The 24259-nt window shown below is 31.6% G+C and overlaps 1 protein-coding gene across 1 annotated transcript; it reads right to left on the reverse strand.

The window, feature by feature from the left end:
* Positions 1-6856: 6856 nt before the first annotated feature.
* Positions 6857-11523, reverse strand: LOC145579708 (B3 domain-containing protein Os01g0234100-like). The gene is made up of 11 exons (XM_081636944.1): positions 11487-11523; positions 10209-10330; positions 9961-10062; positions 9645-9679; positions 9200-9301; positions 8958-9050; positions 8738-8821; positions 8493-8643; positions 8172-8378; positions 7638-7728; positions 6857-7545 (listed from the first exon to the last, which is right to left on the reverse strand). The coding sequence occupies exons 1-11, from the start codon at positions 11521-11523 to the stop codon at positions 6857-6859; spliced, it is 1713 nt and encodes a 570-aa protein (XP_081493070.1).
* Between the last annotated feature and the right edge of the window lie 12736 nt (positions 11524-24259).

Below are 24259 nucleotides of genomic sequence, written 5' to 3' on the forward strand. Positions count from 1 at the left end.
CCATACCGGAGAACGAATTATAGAGAAATTAAAAAATATATATTTTTCATAAAAAAAATATTACCCTTAAAAACTCGATCTTATAGGTTTTTTCAATTTTTTTTTTGAAGGTTTTCTTTCTCTCTTATCCCTTTTCTCTTCATCTATACCATCTTTTTTCCTCTTGGTCTCAGTTGTGAATCTTTGTAGGGGCCTCAATTGGTGTTCTTACCGGTAAGAAAATAACCTTTCATAATATATTAGATTCGTCACAATGTCTACTTTCATAATATAATTTTATTACAGGTTTTACTAATAGACACTTAAAGATATTAATGGTCAAATTACGTCTTGGCAAATGTGCTGGTCAAACTAATGCATTTAAAACAAAAAAAATAAGAGTAATATACAAAGTATTTCATATAAAGAATAATTTAAATTCGTAAACCTTATAAAAATCATCATAGTTTTGAAAATTAAACTTACAACAAAAAAGTGCAAATCAATTTTTCTCAGGTTTTTTTTATAAAGGTTTAAAATCAACAGAATACTCAAAATGAAGGGAACAAACCGAGACCAAAAGTGTAGATTATATCCTTCAGATTTAGACAATTATAAACAATTTTGGGCCTCGAAAGGAATTAAGGAAACATCTCGAGGTTGCTTCCATAGATCTCATAACACTCGAGAATTTATTTAAGTGGTTGGAATTGACCGCTTTAGCCTTTAAACTTCCAACCTAGTTGGTTACAAACTTACAAGTTACAACTTACGCCTTCCTTTGACAACTCTAAGCCACCATGGAACTTATTATAATAAAGTAGTGGTAATATATGGTTCTAAACAACATAATATGACTCATAGTTGTACCCTCAATCTCCGAAATTTTTCAGTAGTGGGTATCAAAAAATCTAATTAAAATTAGTTCAAAAGTGTGGATTATATAACTTTCACTAATTTTGGACAATTTTAAACTTTTTCGGACCCAAAACGGAAAAAGGTTAGGGTATTCAATTTCCCAATGACCCCATAACACCACATGATGCTATTTTAGTGGTTGATATTGTCCACTTTGCATTTAAATATCCTTCCTTCGCTCTATAGTGTTCTTCCCATTTACATATATTGATACAAATATTTAATCCCAAATACCTTTCACACTAGCAAAATTCATAAAAAGTAGATATTAATAATGTATTCACCCAAACAATTTAAACTAAATTTCATATGACAATATTTGTTCTTATATAGAGAGAGAAATTGAGAAGATTGTCTTGCATTTTTAATAGTCAAATATTTTTTTTTTAATAAAAGATCATTATGATACGAATGAAGTAACATTTATAAGTACAAATGTACAATATTATATACTTCTTATATATATAATTTTACTTTAAGTAAGATTGATACAAACTCTCTATCGCCTTTTCGTGGACATAAATAACTTCATTGTTAGTGAATCGCGTAAGACTTACGTACTTATTTGTTAATTTCTTTAATGTTTCTTGCAGATAAGTATTGAAGCACATACAAAGTCATAACAAGAACAATAAAATGAGATAAAGGGAGTGAGTATTTCGTATAATATAATTGATAAATCTTTTACTTAGTATCATATCAAAGTTATTGTGTACAACTTTGTAAGTGAGTAACTAAAATCGTAATTAACATTATCATTTTCCACAAAATCAGGACAAATCTTATAATCTGCTCTGGCACTAACATGTTTCAAAGCTGGCAACAATTAATGTGAAATGATTTTTTATTTTTTATTTTTTTTTTTTTTGACAACGTGAAATGAATTTGGAGTACACGTATGATTATAATTAATCATAACAAACAAATTAAATCAAAAGGCAAATTATTTGCAATTTTATTATTCACTCCATCCCTTATGATTGCTCCATATGACCGGTTTTTATACGAGAGTTTAAAAATCAAACGGAACAACAACCTTATTGAAACAAAGAAACTATATTATAAAGTGTCACATTTAATGTTATTGATCAAATACTAGTTTCATGGTTGAAGTTTTGAGGGGTGGTACTTAAAATTAATTAATATATATTATTAAAACTCATGGTAAGACATGCTATTTTGTCGTGTGTCACTAATTTTGCCATTTGACATATTATCAAATCAGTCCATTGATAATTGAAAAACTCAATGCATTAACCTTTTTTTTTTTTCCTTTGAAAGAACTCCATGCATTAACCTCCATGTATTAATGTTTAAGTTAATTGAAAAACTCTTCATATGCATAGCCCCCTATTTAAATTTTCCTTGAAATATAACTCCTTAATAATTGCACAATAATAAAATTTATAAGAATTTGCACATTAATTCTTTTTCTTTTTTTTATCAATTTGTTTCACAACGAATTTGATTTATCATTTACACTATATTTATTAATGCAAAAGATTATTCTTATAGTCAAACCAGATCATACAAACAACAAACTACTTAAGCATCATCTTTAATTTTTTTTTTTTTTTTTTTAAAAAAACACCACTTAAACTCTTATTGACAGGTTTTTAAAAAAAAATAAAATTCTCTTATTGAAAAACAAGCCAAAATATACATTATTCGATTATTAAAGTAATAAATTTATAATGACCCGGGGTATTGCCCAGGCCAATAAGTAATTTGATATTAAGGGTATGTTCACATTTTACTGAACTGAACTGATTGGAGCTAAACTAAACTGAATAGAGTTGAAATGAATATTTTATAAGAGAAGGAAATTAGGAGCTGAACTGAACTGATTGGAGCTGAACTGAACTGATTGGAGTTGAACTAAAATTAAGTTGAAGTGAACAGACCCTTAATCTCGTCTACCTCATTATATTTGCTCGACTCACTTTGCACCAAAAAAATGTCATATTCCCTCCATTTTTATTTAAGAGTCTCATACTCTCATGCATATATGTTGACTTTTTGCACTATTCAAATAATTCATTTTAACTAATGTTAGTAATTGATACATAAGGAAAAAAAAAAAAAAAAAAGTCATGTGGGTACTAGGTGGAATCGTTTCAATACATATATATAGTATCTGAATATCAAATTTATATTTTTTATTATGCTTAATACGAAGCATTAATCAAATATATAATTATTGGTCAAATTAAAGTTTTGTATTGACAAACATGCCTAGTTTGAATAAAAACAGGCCAAAGAAAGTACTCGTATTTAACAATAACCGTGCAAGAAGGCTGTGCACATGAGACACGAGGTTCTTGTCTGAATAAAATGTGTATAAATAGGCCAGGGTTCATTCATTTACTTACTCCCTCCAACTCTCCTAACTCAATTCAATTAGTAAGTCCTACAAAAAAAAGAAAAATATGAGGCAGACACAAGTGAGTAAGGTTATGGTGTTGATAACCATGGGTGTGCTTATGATGGCCTTAGCCGTCTCAGCCGCCCGTTCTCTAGCAAATGTTGAACCGGGCGAAACCGCCGGGGATAGTATTGGTGGTCTGACCTCGGGGCTTTTAAATGGAGGAGGGCAAAATGGTGCTAAAAAGGGAGGCCTATTGGGTGGAATTCTTATTCCCGGCATTCTCTAATAATATTACCAATAAACCATGCATTATTTTTCTAATGCTACTACTATTACTACTACTATCATTATTACTGTATTACGGAGTACATGTTTCTTTATTGTACTGCATTGTGGTTTGTACGTGTTCATTCATCTATATTTGGTTTAATTTGTATACTTTATGATAAGTACGCTCAATAATGAGATTATCGAGTTCAATTTACTTGTGCATTGGAGGAATTTTGGTTTCTTTGACGCCCTTGATGTTATATAGATGGTGTTACAAAGGGTACCATAACCACCATTTACATGTTTATTGTATACATTGATACATCCATCTCAATTGTTAATTCAAATTATTACTTCGTATTTAATTTGTTTTGGATTCAAGTTTTATTTTATCTTATTTACATGTTTCATAATTCTTATGTTTTTTTTTTTTTTTATAAATATTTTCTTTGGTTTATTGTATCCTTTACATGTTTTACAAGCAAAGAATATCGAGATGATTATCAATTTGTCTTCAAGCAAAGGTGTTTCTTATAGCTAGTTAGATTAGTGATGATTTGTTGTCTATTACATAATGAACATGTTCTTTGCATGGAAAGTATTCTTGGTGGGAGGACTTTGCTAAATAGTCCCTCATTCGGCCAATTGACTAGATTGGTAAGTAAAAAAGACCCCTAATAATAATTTGGTAAAGTAACTTACTCCAGTGACAATTTGGTAAAAAAAAACTTACCATATATGATAATTTGGTAAAAATAATAAACTCGGACGACATTTAGACCAAAAAACCTAATTTTTTTTCCGACAAATTCTTCAAAAATTGTAATAATTTTGTTTTCATATTGGTTATGCAACCAGTATGAAAATGAGCAATGATTTAACGAGACTGCCCACATTTACGTTTCTTGTCAAAATGGCCTCTCTTCATTACATATTTCATAAAAGATACTTAGTTACAAATTTTAAGATGTAATCGTAATGAAAATGGAAAGCACGTATGAATCATTAAACTATGTACTTATTAATAAATTAAGATGGTCTATCATAATCTAAAAAACATTATCATGTTTCTAATCACTAAACATTGGTTATTATATTACAAAGAAATATATACTGATTATGTCATCATCATCCATAAAATAAATGGATTATAAGTAAACGTTATGAAATATAACTGGATAAACTAATAAAAATATCAATCATTGCATGTCTCTGAATGTTATTTGATCATATATTTGTCTTCCCTTGAGGTACCACAACCACTATATTCTACTGTATATAATATTTTTTTGTTGAGGAATTCTACTGTATATAATATAATTACTTCATCTTCATCTATATATGGAACTCAATCAATAGCTTCCAATCATAAGAGCGAAAAAAAAAAGAGTCAACTCAAATGACAAAGTGTGTGGTGTATATAACCATGGTCATGCTTCTTATGGCCTTCGCTGTCTCGGCTGCTCAGTTTTTAGAAGACGAACCTGATAAACACGTCAGTGTAACAGTCGGAGGGGAAGAGGGCATGGTGAGGGTTCGAGGCTGGGGAGGTGGTGGGGGCTGGGGCGGGGGCTGGGGCGGGGGTGGAGGCTGGGGTAGGGGTAGGGTCAGAGTGAGGGAAGAGGAGGGCTCATGAGAAGGGTTTTGGTAAGCTTATTGGGTTGAAAGAGACAAATGTGCATCCTCTTGTATAACGCTATTACTACTACATTTTTCTTGTATTGTGATTTGTGGCCTTTGTTACGTTTTTTAGTGTTTGAGACAATCTTTTAGCAACGTTTGGAATACAATATAACTAAAGATATATGTAGTATCATTTTTTCATACTATTGTACTTTTTTAAATAGTTACTCTTGTAATTTATTTATTTATTTATTTTTTTGAGATTGTCATCTATTTTATAAATGAATTTTAATATTTCGTATTCATTCAATAAATGGATTAGAATACATACTCACGTAGTACTCTACCCAATGAGTATGGCCTTTTGCATTGTGTTGCCGAATTTAAGAACACAATGTAGTATTTATGTGTCGCTTTCTAACTTCTCTATGTTTTTTTTTTTTTTTAAAAAAAAAAAAAATTAAAGTTTCAACCAAGATAAGCAAATCAAAGCATTATTTCATGTCTAGATGAGAAAACAACCCTTTTTTTTTTTTTGTATATATTTTATATGATTGATTAACATTTTATTATTATCAAAATCATCATTTATAAGTGAGGTATTATAGTCATAACCTCATTTTTTCCCCACAAAATCAGAACAAATCTTATAAATCTGCCCTGCCAGTCTGCCACTAACAATTTCCTAACCGGCTAGCTAAAGAATAAATTTGTAGTGAAATGTAAATGGAGAGCATGTATAATTACAAGTAATCAAGAGAAACAAACCAAAAGCCGACTTATTTGCAATTTAATTACTCACTCCATCCCCTATGATTCCTCTATTTGACAATTTTTTGTAAATCTTTAAGATAAAATTAAACAATCTTTATTGCAACGGAGAAAGTATGTACTATGTAATAATGTTATACAATATTTTTTAACAACCAGCCGGGCTGTACACAACTGTCTCAATTAACTCTATAAATAGGCTTCATCCACTCCCTCAAATTCAATTGAGTCAAAAACACGAAAAAATTAAAATGAATCAAACACAACTGACTAAGTGTGTGGTGTTCATAACCATGGCTGTGCTTCTTATGGCCTTAGCAGTCTCTGCTGCCCGATCTCTAGCAGACGAACCAGCAAAACTCCCTGGTGTATTCGGAAAAGGAGGGCCTCTTGGTGCACATGTTATCCCCGGCATTAAGTTTGTCGACTCAGCAGCACCCGGCATTATCTAATAATATTCCAAAGCATGCATATTACATGTTTCTTGTACTGTGGCCTGTGTAACTGTGTTCATTCATCTATTCAGTTTAAATTTTATTTAATGACAAATTTGCCGAACTCTGAATACTTGCAACAATTTGACTTTTATATTGTTTATGTGTAAAACATTTACAGAAATATTTTTATATCGACCTCTAGTACACTTTGGACATGTTCTTGGTCTGAAAAATATACTTGGTGATAAGCTCAGAGGACCTTGCTAACAATAGAGACAGGCCTAATAATCTACTGTCCAATAATATCATCAACATTAACCATACTTACATTCGATTCCATGATCAGCAATCAGAATCGTTCCTTAACTTAATGTCATCTAAGATTTCTAGGTTTCAACTATACAAAAGTTTTCCACTCCCCCAAAATATACATGGCCAACAAATTATACTGAAACTGCCCTGCAAAATAGACTGTTGGTTAATCAAGTGGTTAAATAGCAATAATTTCCTTGATCCTGGCTTCCTGTTTCAATGCACTTGACATCTTTATCTCAGCATCCATCTCGAAGTTGATCTTCTGCATTGAGTCTTTTAGCTGTGTGAGTTTATTCTCAAGCAAATTCATTCTCTCTTTGGCTAAAGCTCGCTTAATGATACTTTCTTTCAGCTTGTTTGATTCATCAGCTCTGTCAGATTCCACAGCAATGCCTAGTAGCTGGTCAATGTGAGTAAGCAAGAAATCGACTTTCATGCCTAGCATCTCAAATCCCTTCAATGTTTTCTCCCAAACCCGAAGATCTTCATGAGAAGTAGAGGTTTTCTTGCAGGATTTGATGGCATCTGCAATGTTAATAGTCTCTGCAATGATCCCAACCACCAGATTACAGTTCAGGCCCTTAAGGAAATTCTCATGCAGAAACGAACTTTGGCTGTGGCAGAGCTCATAGTACTTCTTTCGAGTAGTGGCAGAGAATTTGGAGTCCATAATGAGGCCATCAACAACAATGTGGAAGTCCTCAAAGCCCTCCACTCCTTCGAATTTGATGTCAGAATCTGAGAATTGAATTCCTTCGAGTACTTCAGGCCCTGACTCAATATCACTGTTGCTTTGGGACAGATAGCCTGAGGAAGTGTTGTTGTCTTCTTCTGTTTGTAAGACCTTCTCTTGGCTATTGCCCTCTATTTTGGGATAAATAAGGATATGGATATCAGTAAATAATTCATCATGTAGCATTTTATATAGAGATGCGATTACAAGAGTGAGCTTTAACCTGATATCTGTTGTCCTGCTCCAGGATTCAAGCTCAGGAGCTTTAAAGATCCATCAACTTCACCAAACGTTTGTCCTCTTACAACATAAATCTGTAAAAACATTGTGAAGTAGTAATGGATTGTAAATTGGTGATGCAATGTTGCAATGTAATCATTGTAGAATGGGACTTCAAAAGGCCTTATCAATGGTTTGAGTGAGAATTACATCTAGGAAGTCGAAAATTTTGTGGTTGTTTAGTGACTAAAACATGGGAATTCTTATAAATGGAGGTAACTATCAAACCTTTCTTATATACACCCAAACGCCACAACTTTGCTAAGAATGGTCACTTGGTCAGGGTTAAAACGGCCAAAGGCAAGCATTACTAAGGGCTAAAGAAAACCTTAAATCCTCATTCAGGACAATGAAAAAAATTTAATAAATATGCATCCCTATTTGCACTTATGTCCTAATCATTTTAAACAGAAGAAATAAGAAACTTCTGCATACATTACTAAAATTAGTAGTCATGACTCAAGTGCAAGATGCTTGCCTGAAATTTTGTTGGGGCAATCAGTTGAAAAACCAATACATCTCCCTCAAGTAAGCCATGATCAATGGAAAAACCCCTCCATCCACCACTGAAACCTACTTTCGCAGCTAAATATTTTGTGCTGGATTTCTTACCAGCTTCATCCACCAACACTACATTACTGTCACACACAGGGAGATGCTTATCACAAAATTTCTTCGGCAGACCCTGTCCATCACAAAACAAGCAACATCATACTCATACACTGATACACACAACTCCCTACTAATGTATGCAACCTTGTATTTTTATTGAAGTAGTACAAGTTATTTGCTGGCTTACCAGCCAAAATCCCCCAGAAACATGTGATTTCAACATCAGTTTGACAAAGCTAGGATGTTTAGCTGACAGACTTGCTTGGATCTCTTCTGCTCGCTTCAAAGCAGACGACTTGTCACCCGTTGGTAAAGGATCACTTAAGTCACTCCTTCGACTGTCCATATGCAAAATCATCAATATACATAGCTCTATAGACATAATCTATCACATTCAAAAATAAAAGCTATAACATTAGTTCATAAACATACAATTTTTGTGTTATTGAAATCTTACTAGCCTTGACATTCTCTTCGTTTGATGAATCATTGGTTTTGACCCTCTTCTTTTTAGCTCTTCAGAACCATTCAAATTACACAAATTCATCAGCAGAAAAACAATACATAATTTACAGTCACCAATTTATTATTTTGCACTTCTTTGTAATACTTCATAATGTTTATCTTGCTTGTTTTACATTAAGGTCTTTACCTTTCTTTCTTTTGTGGCGGCATCCAAACCACGAGTTCTCTATATTCCAAGGACTCATCATAATCATCACTAATGTCCCTTGCTCGCTTGTGGCTTTCGTGTATAAACGAGCATCAAATCACACATAGCAATAACAATGATCAATACAAGTTATAGTATAACAACATCAAGTAGTTACACTGTTACAATCTCTAGGAAAGTGATAAATGAAACTGCTATTAAGTAGTAATACATCAGCTAACCTTTCAATTTTTGTTGGAATTTTGGAAGACTTGGACATTACACTAACATTGTCTTCAAATAATGTATGATCATTAGTGTCCATGTCCTTAGATGGCTTGGTGCTTCAGCAATCATTAAGATTTATTTACACAAGACTTAGTTAGCATTGTGAAATTAAACAAATGATATGCATATAAGAACATAATAAAGTAACTTGTCTATATTGCTTAATTACTTTTTCGACATGTCTAGCCGGTTTGTATAAAATAAGACAAGTTGCGCCAAATCACATAAAAGTTAAGTTTGTGTGTAAAATTTTTATAAAACAAGACAAGTCATGTTCAAATGACATAAAAGTTACTAACTTGTATAATAAAAAAGTACAATACACCCGTTGTATACATAATTTATGCGTTCTCTTATGAAATTTGATAAAATTGAAAATTTTTAGGGCCTTTTATTTACCTTTGACTTTGCTCTTGATTATCTGGAGGTAATATCTGTTACCCAAAAAAAAAAAAAAATTGAAACTTTCAACCAACAATAGAATAAATGGGCCATAAACATTTAAGGGAAAGTTCAATCTTTTTGTGAGATTTAAGGGTAAAGTTGACAACTATGATCATTTTTCATAACAAGAAGTCCAAATAAATAAATAAATCAAAAGACCTCATTAATAAAACTTGAAACAAAAATAAAATCTGAAATTTTCTGGAGTAATAAAGCTTCAAACTTTTCTAAGCATAAATGAAATAATAAATGAAAAAAAGCAGTAACTTACAGGTTGAATTTCAGTTTGATGATCATCTTGAAGCATAGACAGTCTTTTTGCAACTAAAGCAAGCTTCAAATCCTTCTTTGAAATTACTGATTTCTCCTTTTTCTACCCAGAAAATAGACAAAAACAGAGAGAAAATAAGTGTATAAAACAGAGCAACTCAATTGAAAAAAAAAAAAAAAAAAAACAGTTTTGATATAAAATAAAAGATTAAAAGCCCAGAATTCCAGAAATAATGGAGAGAAAATAACCAAATCAACACTCTTTTTTCTCTCTGCTTCTTTTACAGGAGTTTTAATTTCCATATTTTTTAGGGTTGAAAAATGAAAATCGAAAGTGTTAACAGCAATGAAGATGATGAAGAGATGATAAACTGTAAAAGGAAAGGAGGGAGAGTGTAAGAAAGGAATTGGACCGTTTGAATTTGAAAATTGGGTGGATTTTCTAGGGACTCTACTCTACTCAACCCCTACTAGGAGTAATATTATCATGATTAGATTATGTGATTTGATAGAATAGAATGTCTGAATATTTTCTTTCTATTTTGGAGAAAAACCTCCATTTTTTATTTTTGAATTTGTACTTTCTTTTTTCATACCAAGTTGATAATCAATGTCTACCAAGTTGATAATCAATGTCTACGGAGAACGAGTCTTAAATTTTTGTGTTTAGAGAGCTACAAGGACGGGGTGAGAATCGATCCCAGGATCTACTAAAATCGGGAGAAAAGCTCTAATCACTTGGTACGAGTAATAATTAAGTGTATTAATAATACTCCGTATAATCGAATTTAACTTGACACAAGCCAAAATAAGATTCAAAGTGATTTTTCACTTAAATTTAATTTAATTATATCGAGTACGTAACACTATTCTTAAAACCAGCCATTATAATTTGAAAATCAACAACTCTTGCTTCTTACTACAATCAATTAGGAAAATTTGAAAATTTTGTAAAAACAAATACGCAGTAGATTATTTAGTATAAGATGAACTTAAAAGTTTCCTAAATAAAAAAGAGCTTATAAGTTAAGTTTGGGACGACTCTTTATTTTTCTTGTCCTTGCATCAATTGACTAAAACTACATACTAAAACCAGTCATCATCATAATGCTAACATCACTGAATTACATGTGTCAACTTCTTGTGAAAAATTTCCGCATAAATTATTTATGACATCATTCAATTTAACCTTTTTTTTTTTTACTTTCAAATTTCAAGACTAAACAATTTTTTAAAAAAAGACGAAAAAATTTATTACTCCGTACTACACAATTTAAAGAAATTACTCGTATTTTATTAATTATACAATTTTCACATAATTAACTTAGTAATAAATCATATGATAAAGAAGGTTGCTTCCATCCATCCTCTTCACCTAGATATATATTGTTGGAAATTATAGGTTGATCCTTTATTACTACTATAAGATAGATATATAATGTTCAAAAGTTTGATCTTCCAAAAAAGTTGAATCTTATCCAATCTGAAGATTCCAAAACATGATAAGTAGTACTCCATACAACTTACCAGGATCATCATATTCAGCTTCGGATGATTTCTTCATCAGGTTTTTGGTGCGAATGAACCAATGGGGGGATACAAATTATAAGCGGGATGGGGGGATTTGAACGTATGACCTCATTCTTAATTGTACCACTAGATTAAGACCTCATCGGTAAAAAAAAATTACAGTAAAAAGTAATATGTGAACAATAGTTATTTAGCAATTCAAATCAACTCAAAAATCTATTTAAGGCGTTTGTTTTGCAGAATGTAGGTATGAGATATGAGTTTAGAATTACTAAAACCATACCATATGTTTGGTTGTCAAAAATATGAATTTTAAATTCATACATCAAACCCATGAGGTATAGAGTTTTGAAACCTTAGGGGGGAGGTGGGTTTGGCTCATTCCAATCCATTAGGTATCAAATACCTGATATTAAGGGAATTCCATTCCTGAATTGAACCAAATACATGGTATTAAGTATCAAGTTTCAACCCGATATCACCTTAACCCCATTCCTAATTCTAAACACATACCACTCTGCGAACCAAACGCTCCCTGATTTGTTTAAGAATAATAAAACTATAAATATCAACCATGATACAAAAAAAAAGAAAAGAAAAAAAAAAGCACTTCTATGAAGACCCTTTCAAGTGATATATATACCCAATGAAATATTCCTCAAATGCTCCGCAAGATATATACTGTATCTAGTAAGTTTAAAATGCGTATGCAATTCATTCAACATCTTAATACTATTAACCAATAAGAGTTGGCTCAAGTGGTAAGCAACTTGATGTCGTTTAAGGGAGGTCTCGGGTTTGAGTCTCGTCATATGCAGAAACTCTTATTGGAAGACTCACCCACCATAAGTCAGGCGTGCTATCCGAGTCAGATCCGAATGTAGTCGGTGAACCGGGTGGACATCCTTAAAAAAAACATTTTAATACTATCTCCGTTTCATATTATATTTATTTGGAAATTATGCTTTGAGACGAATCTAATAAGTATTATACACATATAATATATTCAATCTTATACGAGTATATAAAGTACTCCCTCCGTTTTTAAATACTTGCTCCACTCCTCCATTTTCTTATTTGGAAATTTTTTACAATATTTAATTCATTTCTCTCACCTAGTGGACCCACCATAAATCATAATTTATTAATTTTATATTCTCTTTCCTCTAATTCTCTCAACTAATTTTGCTTTTTATAATTTTTTATTCTTCCACCTACCCCAATACCTCCATATTTTATTACTTTTTCCAAATTCTTCTAAAACTCTGTACATGAAAAAATAAAGCAAGTATTTAAAAATAGAGGGAGTATAAACATTGGTCAAAGTTGTGCATGTAAATAATGTCAAAGTTAAATTGAGGCCCTTAAATAAAACCGGAGGAGGTCTAAGTAACATTCTTGCATCTGTGTGTCCTCGTAAACGGTACACATAGTGCTTGTCGATTTATGCTCCTTCAAAAGTGGTTGGTGCATGTTGCTTAATTTGGTTCAATCAATCAATCAATCAATCAATCAAAGCCTTAATCCCAAAAGTGGGGTCGGCTAACATGAACCAAATTTGATTATTCCGTGTAGTCATCAACATAAATCTTTCTCCTCCATCCCTTACGATCCAAAACTTCATCCTCACGTAAATCCATGCACTTCATATCCTTCCTCACTCCTTCCAACCAAGTCATCTTTGGTCTCCCTCTTCCTCGTTTAATCCCTCCATGGTCCCACTCTTCCACTCTTCGCACCGGTGCACCCTCGGGTCTCCGTCTTACATGTCCAAACCAACGCAGACGATTTTCCCTTAATTTATCTACAATGCCCGCCACACCTACTTTCTTGCGAATAACCTCATTTCTGATTCTATCTCTTAAAGTGTTTCCACACATCCACCTTAACATGCGCATTTCCGTAACCTCCATCTTTTTAATATGCTCTTTCTTAGAAGCCCAACATTCTGTACCATAGAGCAACACTGGTCTTATGGCAGTCCTGTAGAATTTTCCCTTCAACTTTAAGGGAATGCTGCGGTCGCATAACACTCCCGTGGCCGCTCTCCATTTAAGCCACCCTGACTTAATCCTGTGGGTCACGTCTTGATCAATGTCACCATTCTTCTGGATGATCGACCCTAGGTACTTAAAACATTCACTCATGGTCAAATCCTTTCCATCCAAACTCACCACTTAGAGTTAATTAAAGTAAAAAGAGATTTTGCCTCCTTTGTGATTGGATTAGTTCTAACTTGGTGCATACTTTGTTTGAATCACTTTAATCTCCAAGTTTACTAGATTAATCTGATTGCTTGAGTGCCAAACTGTTGGCTTTTTTCAATCTGAAAGACGACCACAATTTAGTTTAGGCACAATAGTCCAATATGACCAATAATAAGAATCAATGAGCCTTCATACATTCAATTCAACAATATTGATTTACATTTATCTACATCTAAAGATGGCAATGGCATGGTACGGTACGAATCAATACACAAAAAAAAAAAAAAAAAGATCAAAGCATTACGCTATTTACATGTATATGCTGGGACATGAATCATGTCGAGTTTCATTTTATTTGATGAAGCATGACAAGGTCCAACACAACAAAACTAAAATTAGCTAATTTAATTTGTATAGGCTACCCTTTTAACATTTTCAACACAACACATATAGTAGCTAGCTTACTACTAGTTGGCTCAGCCGTAAGCCAAGCTCACACAACCATAAGACACGTTAACCAGGCACGACTCACAACCCTCCTTACCTACATCTTCCAATTGCTGAAAAGGGGAATAGGAAACTTAAAACATGTGATAAATTAGACCTTAAAACCCTCATACTAGTCTTTACCATCACATGCAAATCAATATTAAATGAAATAATCTTAAGTAAAAGTCATCCCAAGTTAGGCTGTATCTTTCCACAATAATTCAAAGTCAACCCTTCAGGATTATTGGAAGCAAAGTAGTTCCTTCCTCTTCCATTATAAAATTAATCACCTCATTTTCTATATAACTACAACATCTACTTCTCTCTCTTTTCCTCTAAAAATATTCCACCTTTTCTTGTTTAAAGGTCAACAACAGCCCCTTTAAGATCTGAACATACTGGTAACTGGTGGTCGTGGTTGTGGTCGTGGTCGTGGTCGTGATCGTTGTCATTTGATAATAATGTATAGGTCAGCTAGTGCGACACGGGTTTCCGACGAGTTCTCAGCAAACTTGGTGCCGGCTTCTGATGCAGATGAGTTGCCGGTTTACAGAGAAGTTAGCAAGAAACAGAGGAGATTTACATTTCCTGCAGAATATGTTATTCATCTGATTCCTGTTATTCTTGTTCTTTGTGGTTTTATTCTTTGGTTTAATTCTCATCATACTGAGAAAATCTGAATTTTTTGGGGGGGATTATTTCTCTGATTTGTTGAGGATGTACTTGGTATAATTTTATATGTTAAAAATTATAATTATAAAAGTTTATTTGGATAGTTGTAATTGATAGGTATATAGTATATTCAATCTTTTGTCGGAGTATATAATTTGCATTGTCAATTTTTTTTGACTGTCTAGTAGCATAAAAAAAATAATGAATCCCCACGGCTATTAGTATATGTACAATGTTATATTATACTCCGTAAAAAAAAAATAAATAAATAAATAAATAAAATAAAATAAAATTTGATAACCAAAATTTATATACTGAGGATATTTTTGAGGGAAATATATAGCGGATTAAACAAACATCTATACTCATTATAACACCCTCATTGTAGATATACTAATAGGAGTATTATCACTATAATGTGAAATCAACAATAATAATATGTTTCGACAAGACTCGGACTAGAAGACACATTGTGCATGTGTGACAAACTTAACAAAATAACAACGCATATGGAAATGCCGCTATCTAGCCCATACCACTAGAATGAGTTTTACAAATAGTGAAATAGGTAGTATCATTTTACAAACCCCGTATAAAAGAAAAAGGTAAATAAAAAGAATGTCATTTGTATTGTCCTTCTAGCTTATCCGGACCAAAAAGAAAAAGGTTGTGTTTGATAACCGGCTTATTTGAGCAAAATTAGCTTATTTGACCAATATTAGTTTATTAACTATTAAATAAGTTAACATAAAGTGTTTGGTGGAAAACTTATTTAAAGAACTTATTCCACTAAATAAGCTCTTTTACAAAAAGCTCCTAAAATGAGCTTTTTTAAATAGCTTATTCAATTATTATAATGAAATGACACTTATACCCTCATTTACTTTAAAATCCTTTATGAACTACCTACCCCACAATTAGCTTATTGGTCATTTCACATACTCAATCAGCTTTAAACAACCAGCTATTTACCAAACACTTTTATACAATCAGCTAATAAAATAAGTTAGTCAAATCATTTAATACAATCAGCTAGTCATAATCAGCTAACACAATTATACAGGTTCAGCTTTCAGCTCTAAGCTTTTCACCAAACAGGGTAAAAAATGATTAAAGGTCATGGAGAATAGCTATGTGCGGATGTGCCTAAGAGATTTTCTTCTTGGGCTTAGTGGCCTTGGACCAGGCCCATCTCATAGTTACCAAGTACGAGTATTGAATTATGTCAATTTAAGTTTTACATAAATCATATGAGTTGACATTATACACTAGTCCAAAGACTCCAAACTAAAATCAGTTTTTTTGTTTCCAAATGTTTGAAACACTTTTTATTTTGAGATGTTTTATAAAGTTTGACTAATTTATTTCTTTAAAAGAAGCATTTCCTTAAAAGTACACATGTACGAGATTAACCATCTTATATTCTTATTATTAGAGTTTTCTCATTTTTACACACTTTTTTTTTTCTCAATTATATAAAACTATAAAATAAAAAGTCCAATACTTATATTCCGTATGTAATTTGAGCTGATGTAGCCTAAATTTTTTATTTTCTTTTACCGCATGTAACCCAAATAATTTTGTACACCTCTTTTTAAAAAATCTTGTGTGGACCTGAAGTCCATATAAGTGCCCTATTGATGTTATATTGAAAATTGTGACCCTAATCTTAATATAGTCACCTTAATTTAGAATAGTATTGTAATCTTTATTAAAATTTGTGTGACCTTTAATATTAGGAAAATGTTATACATAGTCCTAAAGGCTTCATATAAGCATTAAAAACACTCTTGAAAATTGTATAAATTTAGAAATACATGACAAAAACACACTGATCTACGCGTGTTTTTGCCATGAATTCCTAATTTTATACAATTTCCAAGAGTATTTTTAATGCTTATATATAATATTATTGTAAACTTAAAATATGATGTTATGTTAAATATAGTGACTATAATTTTAGCATAGTGGCCTTTAATATTTATATTAACTAGTATATTAATAATTTTAGTAAAAAAAAAAATAATTAACCTCTTATGACTTTTATAATTACTACACAATGACTTTTATTTTAACAACTATAACTTTTATTTTAACACAGTAATCTTTATTTATATTAATAAAACGACCATAGTAACTCTAATATAAGTGGTTCACAATAAATTAATGTGAATCAGGTTTATTTAAGAGTTCCCGATTTTTCCAAAAAAAAATGGGTTTATTTAAGAGTTTGTACCTCTTTATTGAATTTTTTTTTTTTTTTTTTTTGAAAGAAATTATTTTTATTTTTATTATGTAGGTGAAAGGGGTCCTATTTAATTTATGCTAATTTTGCAGATGGAAACTATTGAAATGACAGAGAAATGTATTTCCTACAATTTAGCTAAAGCAATGACAGATTGACAATAATGTTATTTCCTCTTCCTCCCCTTTATTTTAGTAATCATGCAAAAATAGCTACTCGTATTATATATGCTGCCGTCATAACGAGGGAATAATGCCACAAGTAGCCGTTATACTTTATTTCTGTTACAAAATTCTACCTTCCAAGCAATACATGCAGGCAAAGACAACCAACAAAGCTGGCAAATTAATCAAAGAGAATTAAAAAAAAACCTAAACTTTTTTTTATAAGGATATACAAATATTGTATTCGTTATAATGCATGGGATATATTTAATTTATAAAATGAACATTTGGAAAGAAAAACTTAAGTTATACTCCGTAGGAAATTATTTTTGTATGGGAGGGTGCATAAAACAATTCATTTATATTAATATAAATCCGTATAATAAAATTGATATATATTTACCCATGAGAGCGCTAGAAATGAGGAAAAGCCAAAATTCCTTAAAAATATATAAAGTTGACGTATAAAAGGAGAAATTGGTGAAGCTTGGAAATTGAGAAACGTATATTAAACTAATACTAAAGCTAAGATTGGTTCATAAGTCACGTTTACAGTAATCTTTGGGTTTAGTATGATTACATGATAATTTTTGTTTTTATGTATAGCTAACTACACATGTAATGTTGTTAGTGTAGATGAACTACTACAAGAGGGGGGTGAATGGTAGTAGGTTCCAATCGCGAAACTTAAGCGGAAATAAACAATTAAAACGTAAAGGAACTTAAAGCACACAGCAAGTTTTACGAGGAAACCATCCAGTGCCCAACTGGAAGTAAAACCTCGGCCCTATTGGGACTTATAAACAAATTCCACTATAATAGGAAACTCTCCTAGTACAACCTATTACACAGACATTTGCTTCGCAAGTTCCACCACGGACACTTGACTATATGATAGGACACCTTCTACCAGACCTAAGACACCTCTCAGGACCCTTTTTCTCCCTTAACCCAGGACACTTCCTAGGTGACCCAAGACACCTCTCAGGTTCCTTTCACTCACTGTGCACTCACAGCTACCACTCGAATTTTACGATATTTCAAACTCATCACTTGCGTGAATTTAAGAGAATTCACAATCTCACCCCAAAATACAAAACACTCAAAACCCTTTTTCCCATTACAAGATCTCATTGAATATCCCTAAATACATATCTATGAATAAAGAGATATAACTAATATGTTGGACACTCGAGACCTGTCTGGAACTCACTGGACGTACTGTGACCAAAACCTGATAGGAACTTTGACCAGGAGAACTGACTTAGCTTCGTGGTGAAGGATAAAACTATTAAGCACGACCACCTCACTTCGTCAGCCTCAACTTTGAATGAATACATATGAGCATATTTATAGTACACTCGAATTATTCATTTCATCTTGAAAAAGATAGATTTTCTGAAAAGATAAGTTTAAAAGATATTTTCTAAAAACAAGTTTTCCGAAAATATATCTTTTTGTTAAGAATAAAATCTGTCAATAATAATAAGATAAATTTAACATAAAATCAGATTTTATTTCAATCTTATCTTTTAGTTTAAAAATACTTTTTAAACAAAATTTATCTTTTTCCAAAAGGGATTTATTAGAAGATAAATATCTTTATTCAGTAAAACCAAATCCCTAAAAGATATGCACGTATAAGGTAAATATATATATCATTAAAACCGACTTTTAACAACGTGCACACTTAAGTTCCTATTAGGTTCCTGAACTCTGAGAGTCTCCGAGTTCCTGACAAGTCAGTTACTCTAATTTCATTGACTGTTTGGAGTTCACCTTGGTTCTATAAAGACTTGTTCCAGACCGACTTTTGTGTCCAACATACTTACATGAATCCTAGAGCAATATACTTCTATTTCTCTGTCTTCATGTTGCTTCTCTAAAACTCTTGTTCTGGAATCCTGTAGTCTTGATATATTCTGGATCTTAGGGTTTGCCCCAACATTACACCGGAACCAGGTCGTTACAACCCGTTTTGAAGTTCCTGTTAAGAAACTTCTGGAAGTTCCATTTCTGGAACTCTTCTTCTAACTTTACTTGTATCCTCATGGATCTTCTAAAGTTCCTCTGTTTCAGTTCCTACTTCAACCCTCAACGCTTACTGAACCTGCAAACATCACAACACTAGAAAATCCTTATTAAATGGAAGTTTGCTCAATTCTTAACATCATCATCAAAACCTCATAAGGGTCAACAAGTTGCCCCTTTTTAATGATGACAAACTGAGCAAACTTATGAGGATAACAAAGTAACTCAGAAGGTTAGTTTTTTCATTTATAAAAACAATAAAGAAAACTAAACTAAATTTAAAGACTTCTACACATACATGACATATATATGTATAGGATACTTACCTCGTGAAGCTAACATATGTAAACACCTATTTACATAGTTACCTTCATGGTTCCTTAGCCATCATCATGCTTATCAACTGTAACACTTATCATTGTTCTTGTTCCTCTATTGCTTATCCTATATTGCTCAAGTTCCTTATATATATACTTGTCATTGCTCAGGTTCCTTGTATCCTGTTCCAAACATAACTTGCTCTTTCTATGCACAACTTAACATACACGTTAGATAGATAATCATCATTAGTTTATAATCATCAAAACCTAATTGCTCAACAAATGTTATCTTCTTATCAATTAAACTAATGATTCGACTTAACAAGAGTAGGTAGTATTATTTGGGTATGCAAAGCATGAACTAGTATAGGCAGTTTCGGGCACCAACTAATTAAGCTTTTCAGGGTTATTTTAGAACTTTAGGAGGCACCTCGTTGCCTAATTTTGTTGGATCCGAAAATATTCCCGATTACTAATTAGATGGCTATAATAAACAAAATTGGACCGTTTATGAAGATTTCGAGACTCAGTATGGAAAAGACATGGTGTGATGGCAGGAGATACTTACCAATGTCAATAATGTTATTTCGAACCATATGCAAGATGATCACATAAAGGCTTGTGATGACGTTGAGTTAATGAAGACAAAGAGGTGTATATATGTTACTGGCTACATTGATGGTTAGGGGTGGATACGAAGCACCTCATCCACTTTCTTTTTTGAACTTAAAAAAGATAAGAAACATCTAAATAAGAAGGTTATAATGCACGCTTTTTTTTTTTATCAAAGTTGAGCAAAAAAATTTTTCGAAATTTAAGTTGGGGGTGGGGGGTGGGGGGGTTTGTTCCTTGAGGTCATGAAAATATATTTGGAACCATAAGTCTACCAATAGGACCTATAATGTCCCGAAAATGAGTTTAGTATATGGAAAAATTGCAAAAGACCACATTTTAAAACAACTTTTTTTTGTAAAAAAACACCTTATAATTTTATTTTATTTTTTTGTAAAAGCACACCTAATACCACTTTTTTTTTTTTTTTTTTTTTTTTTTTTTTTTTTTTTTTTTTTTGCGAATTAACACCTTACCCTGATTTCCGTCCTTTAACTTGGTTTTCAGGCATTGACTTGCACGTGAGAAGCACGTGTTTCGGTGAGTTCTCCCTTTTTTTTCCCAATTTACCCTCCATTTCTCCAATTCCACTTTCTCTCTCTCTCCTCCCTTCTTCTCCAACAAAGTCCCAATTACTCACCATTGACGATGGAAACTCCATTTTTAAGCGTAAATTGCTACAATTAACCTAATTTCGAGTAAGGTAAGTAGTTGTAATTACTGAAATTCTTGTAAATTATGTTGGGTTTTTAAATTTTCATAATTAGGGTTTGTAATTGAAAATTAGGGTTCTTCGTTTTTGCCCACCAATGATGGAATTAGGAGTAATTGCGAAGAGTCAATGTACACCAATATGGTCTTTGATTCTTTTTTTTCTTTTTTTTTTTGTTGTATGTGCTTGCTCTATTGGGCTTCAATGGAGGAAGGGGGTGAGGAGGTGAGGTGGGATTTTTGGGTGGATGGGGGTGAACTTACAAGGTGAAATTTTCATGGAAGTAGATTTATTGGGTGAGATGGTGTTGGTGAGGGTGATAGTAAATTGGTGATGGCGGTGAGGTGGTGTTGGTGGGGGTGGCAGTGAGGTGGTGGTGGTGGTGAAGTGGTGTGTGTGAGGGAAAAGAGAAAAAAAATAAAGGAAGATGGTTTTATGAGATCACGTAACCCACAAGTGCAAAGTCAACGCCGGAAAACCAAGTCAAACACCGAAAACCGAGTTAAGGTGTTACTTCGCAAAAAAAAAGTGGTTTTAGGTGTGTTTTCACAAGAAAATTTTTATAAGGTGTTTTTTTTACAAATAAGGTGTTATAAAAGGTGGTTTTTTGCAATTTTTCCTTAGTATAATTATGTGGTTATTTTGTAAATCTATTGTATTGTAGTGGTAGTCAATAGATGTAAGAGATGATTCCAATCACCATGTAAATATCTCATGAGTGTTGGGAATCCTTTATTGATTAGTTAACAAATCTGATAACGTTTTTCTTGAAACAACGGGTATACAACTATACATAAATGTGACTAATCTATATTTATATCTATCTATACTCTATACTTTATTTGTATTTAAAAATACAAACCATCATCCCCATCAAGTCACAAGTTAATTTTATTTTTCACCAATACCACATGTCACCTCATTTAATCTTTCTTTTGTTAATCCCCTTTCTCATATTTAATAAAAAAAAAGTAAAAAAAAAAAAACTTTAATTAAATACATGTATGAATGTTGTTTGCATGGTTCACTTTCCCCCAACTTAATATCTTCTACAATTACATTCAATTTTCACCACTTTTTCTCCTTTATAAACTACTCATTTTCTAATAAAACTACATTAAAAAATAAAAATTTATATTATATAGATATAAACGACCTATGCATTGCATGGGCCAGAATGCTAGTTCATTAAACAATTATCAACAAATAATGCAAATAAGTTATTATTTTTATTCTCGTGCTTTAAAATTAATATAATAAAGCAATACACATATTTCAACATTCCCAATCAACTTACTTATGCCATTTTTTAAAAAATATTTGATAATCATTTTGTATTACAAAAAAAATATATGTGTCACTTATCAAATATTTACAAGTTAAGACAAATAGTGGCATGAGAATTAAGGACCACTCTCTTCTTCATGGAGTCTCATCTCATAAGATAAGATGTGTATACCCGTTTGAAGAAAAAGTAGGACCAATTCAATTCCTTTAGATTGAAAAAAGGTCTACACCGTTTAATTCTTGCCAATAGTTTTCCTATTCTTCAATTCTCCAACTATCATTTTCCCCCTTATGTTTGTGCAATTTTGTTTGATTCGTTTTCATGTAGCTAGGTATATAATTGTATATCACAGTTTCACATATTTTGATTAATAAATGGTTAAATGTTGCATTGGATTTTTGCAAAAAGTGAAACATGACTATCAATTTTCTACAAAAGGATTAATTGTATTGAATTTCCCCTTGTAATATGATTTTATTTATTTTAATTGTTGATTTTTTGTAAGACAAAGTATTATTTATGACTTTTTAATCACGGATATTAAGTAAATTTAGCTTATTGATTGGTATGTAATTTTTTTTTTAATTTTTTATTCTTCATTTTATTCCATACATTATCTTATGATGACCTAGCTAGTGACACTGCTCTCACTCCTCACAAAAATTAGCTACTCACTACTCCTTATAAAGATAATACGTTGAATCAAAAAAATGTAAAAAAAAAAAAAAAAGAGTTTATTATACTTGTGCACCAATGCACAAATTTATGTAGATAATCTAGCAATACTGACAAATCAACTAATTATGAGTGATAGATGTAACAAATAATTATTGATTGTGTTGAAGGAAGCTAGATATGATCACATGATGTGGTAATGAATGTGTCACTCAATATCATGTTGTTGAAAGGTTGTAGACTTGTAGCACAAAAAATAAATTTTTTTTAATATATCTTTCTTTTTTTTCCCCTATTTTTTTAGTTAAAATGGTTAAAAGGTGAGTCATATTTGTTGAGATCTTGAATATCAATAGTAATATCCGTTAACAACCACCAAAGATAATATTTTTGCATTGATTTATGCATCGAATCCATTCTATTGAATTTAATTAAGGCTTTGATATTGTTGTCCTCGTCATTGTCAAACCTCTTATTATGTAGATTAATATCCTAAAATATTGACCGTTCACACAAGAAGGTTATTATAACAAGAGAAAATGAAAAAAGCAAGTCTACAAATGTTAATTATTATACACTGGTATACCAACTCCAAAATGTTGGTAGTTTTGGTGCTTATGCAAGCAATTGTTAGTCATTTGTAACACAAAAAACTTTGGGTTATTTTTAAGATTGAAGTTTTTTACTTATAAAAATTCTATGGTCATATGATGGACCCAATGAATGCCTCATGTTGGTTGGCTGCCACTTGAATTGTATTTATTTTTAAGAGGTTGCTATTTGACCTTTTCTTAGTTGATGACCATAATTAACACTTTTACTTTTCGACCCTTTATTTTTAATGGATATTTTCTTTTTTTATTATTTGTCATCAATGAAAGCAAATACAAGTAATAGTCGATAATGTAAATCTTTTAATATCAATTTATAAACTTTAGCTTTGCTACCAATTAGCATAAATTTATTAGTTGATTTATATATACACACATTTTTTTTTTTTCTATTTGTAGTTTCTAACAATTTAAACTCTACAATTAATTATTACATAATAAAAAAAGATATAAATGACAACTGGTTTGAATATCTCAAAATTGTAAGTATGGCTACTTAATTTGAATGGATTGAGTATTGAGTATATATTGTGGGCTTGTGGTCATGTTCGCGTTGGGATTGTGCCCAAAAATAAATAATTTAAGAAATAGCTACGAAGTATTGTTTATCATTTTGTATTTGATTTACAATCAAAAAAATATAATGTTAAATCATCTTAATGTGGACTGTTTATACATTGTTGACTTGCTTCTTTGCTTATTCAATTAAAAAATAAACTCAAGTATTATTTTCTAAATTTAAGC

The sequence above is a fragment of the Chenopodium album genome, chromosome 14 (assembly GCF_948465745.1).
Source record: "Chenopodium album chromosome 14, dcCheAlbu1.1, whole genome shotgun sequence".
Lineage (NCBI taxonomy): Eukaryota > Viridiplantae > Streptophyta > Magnoliopsida > Caryophyllales > Amaranthaceae > Chenopodium > Chenopodium album.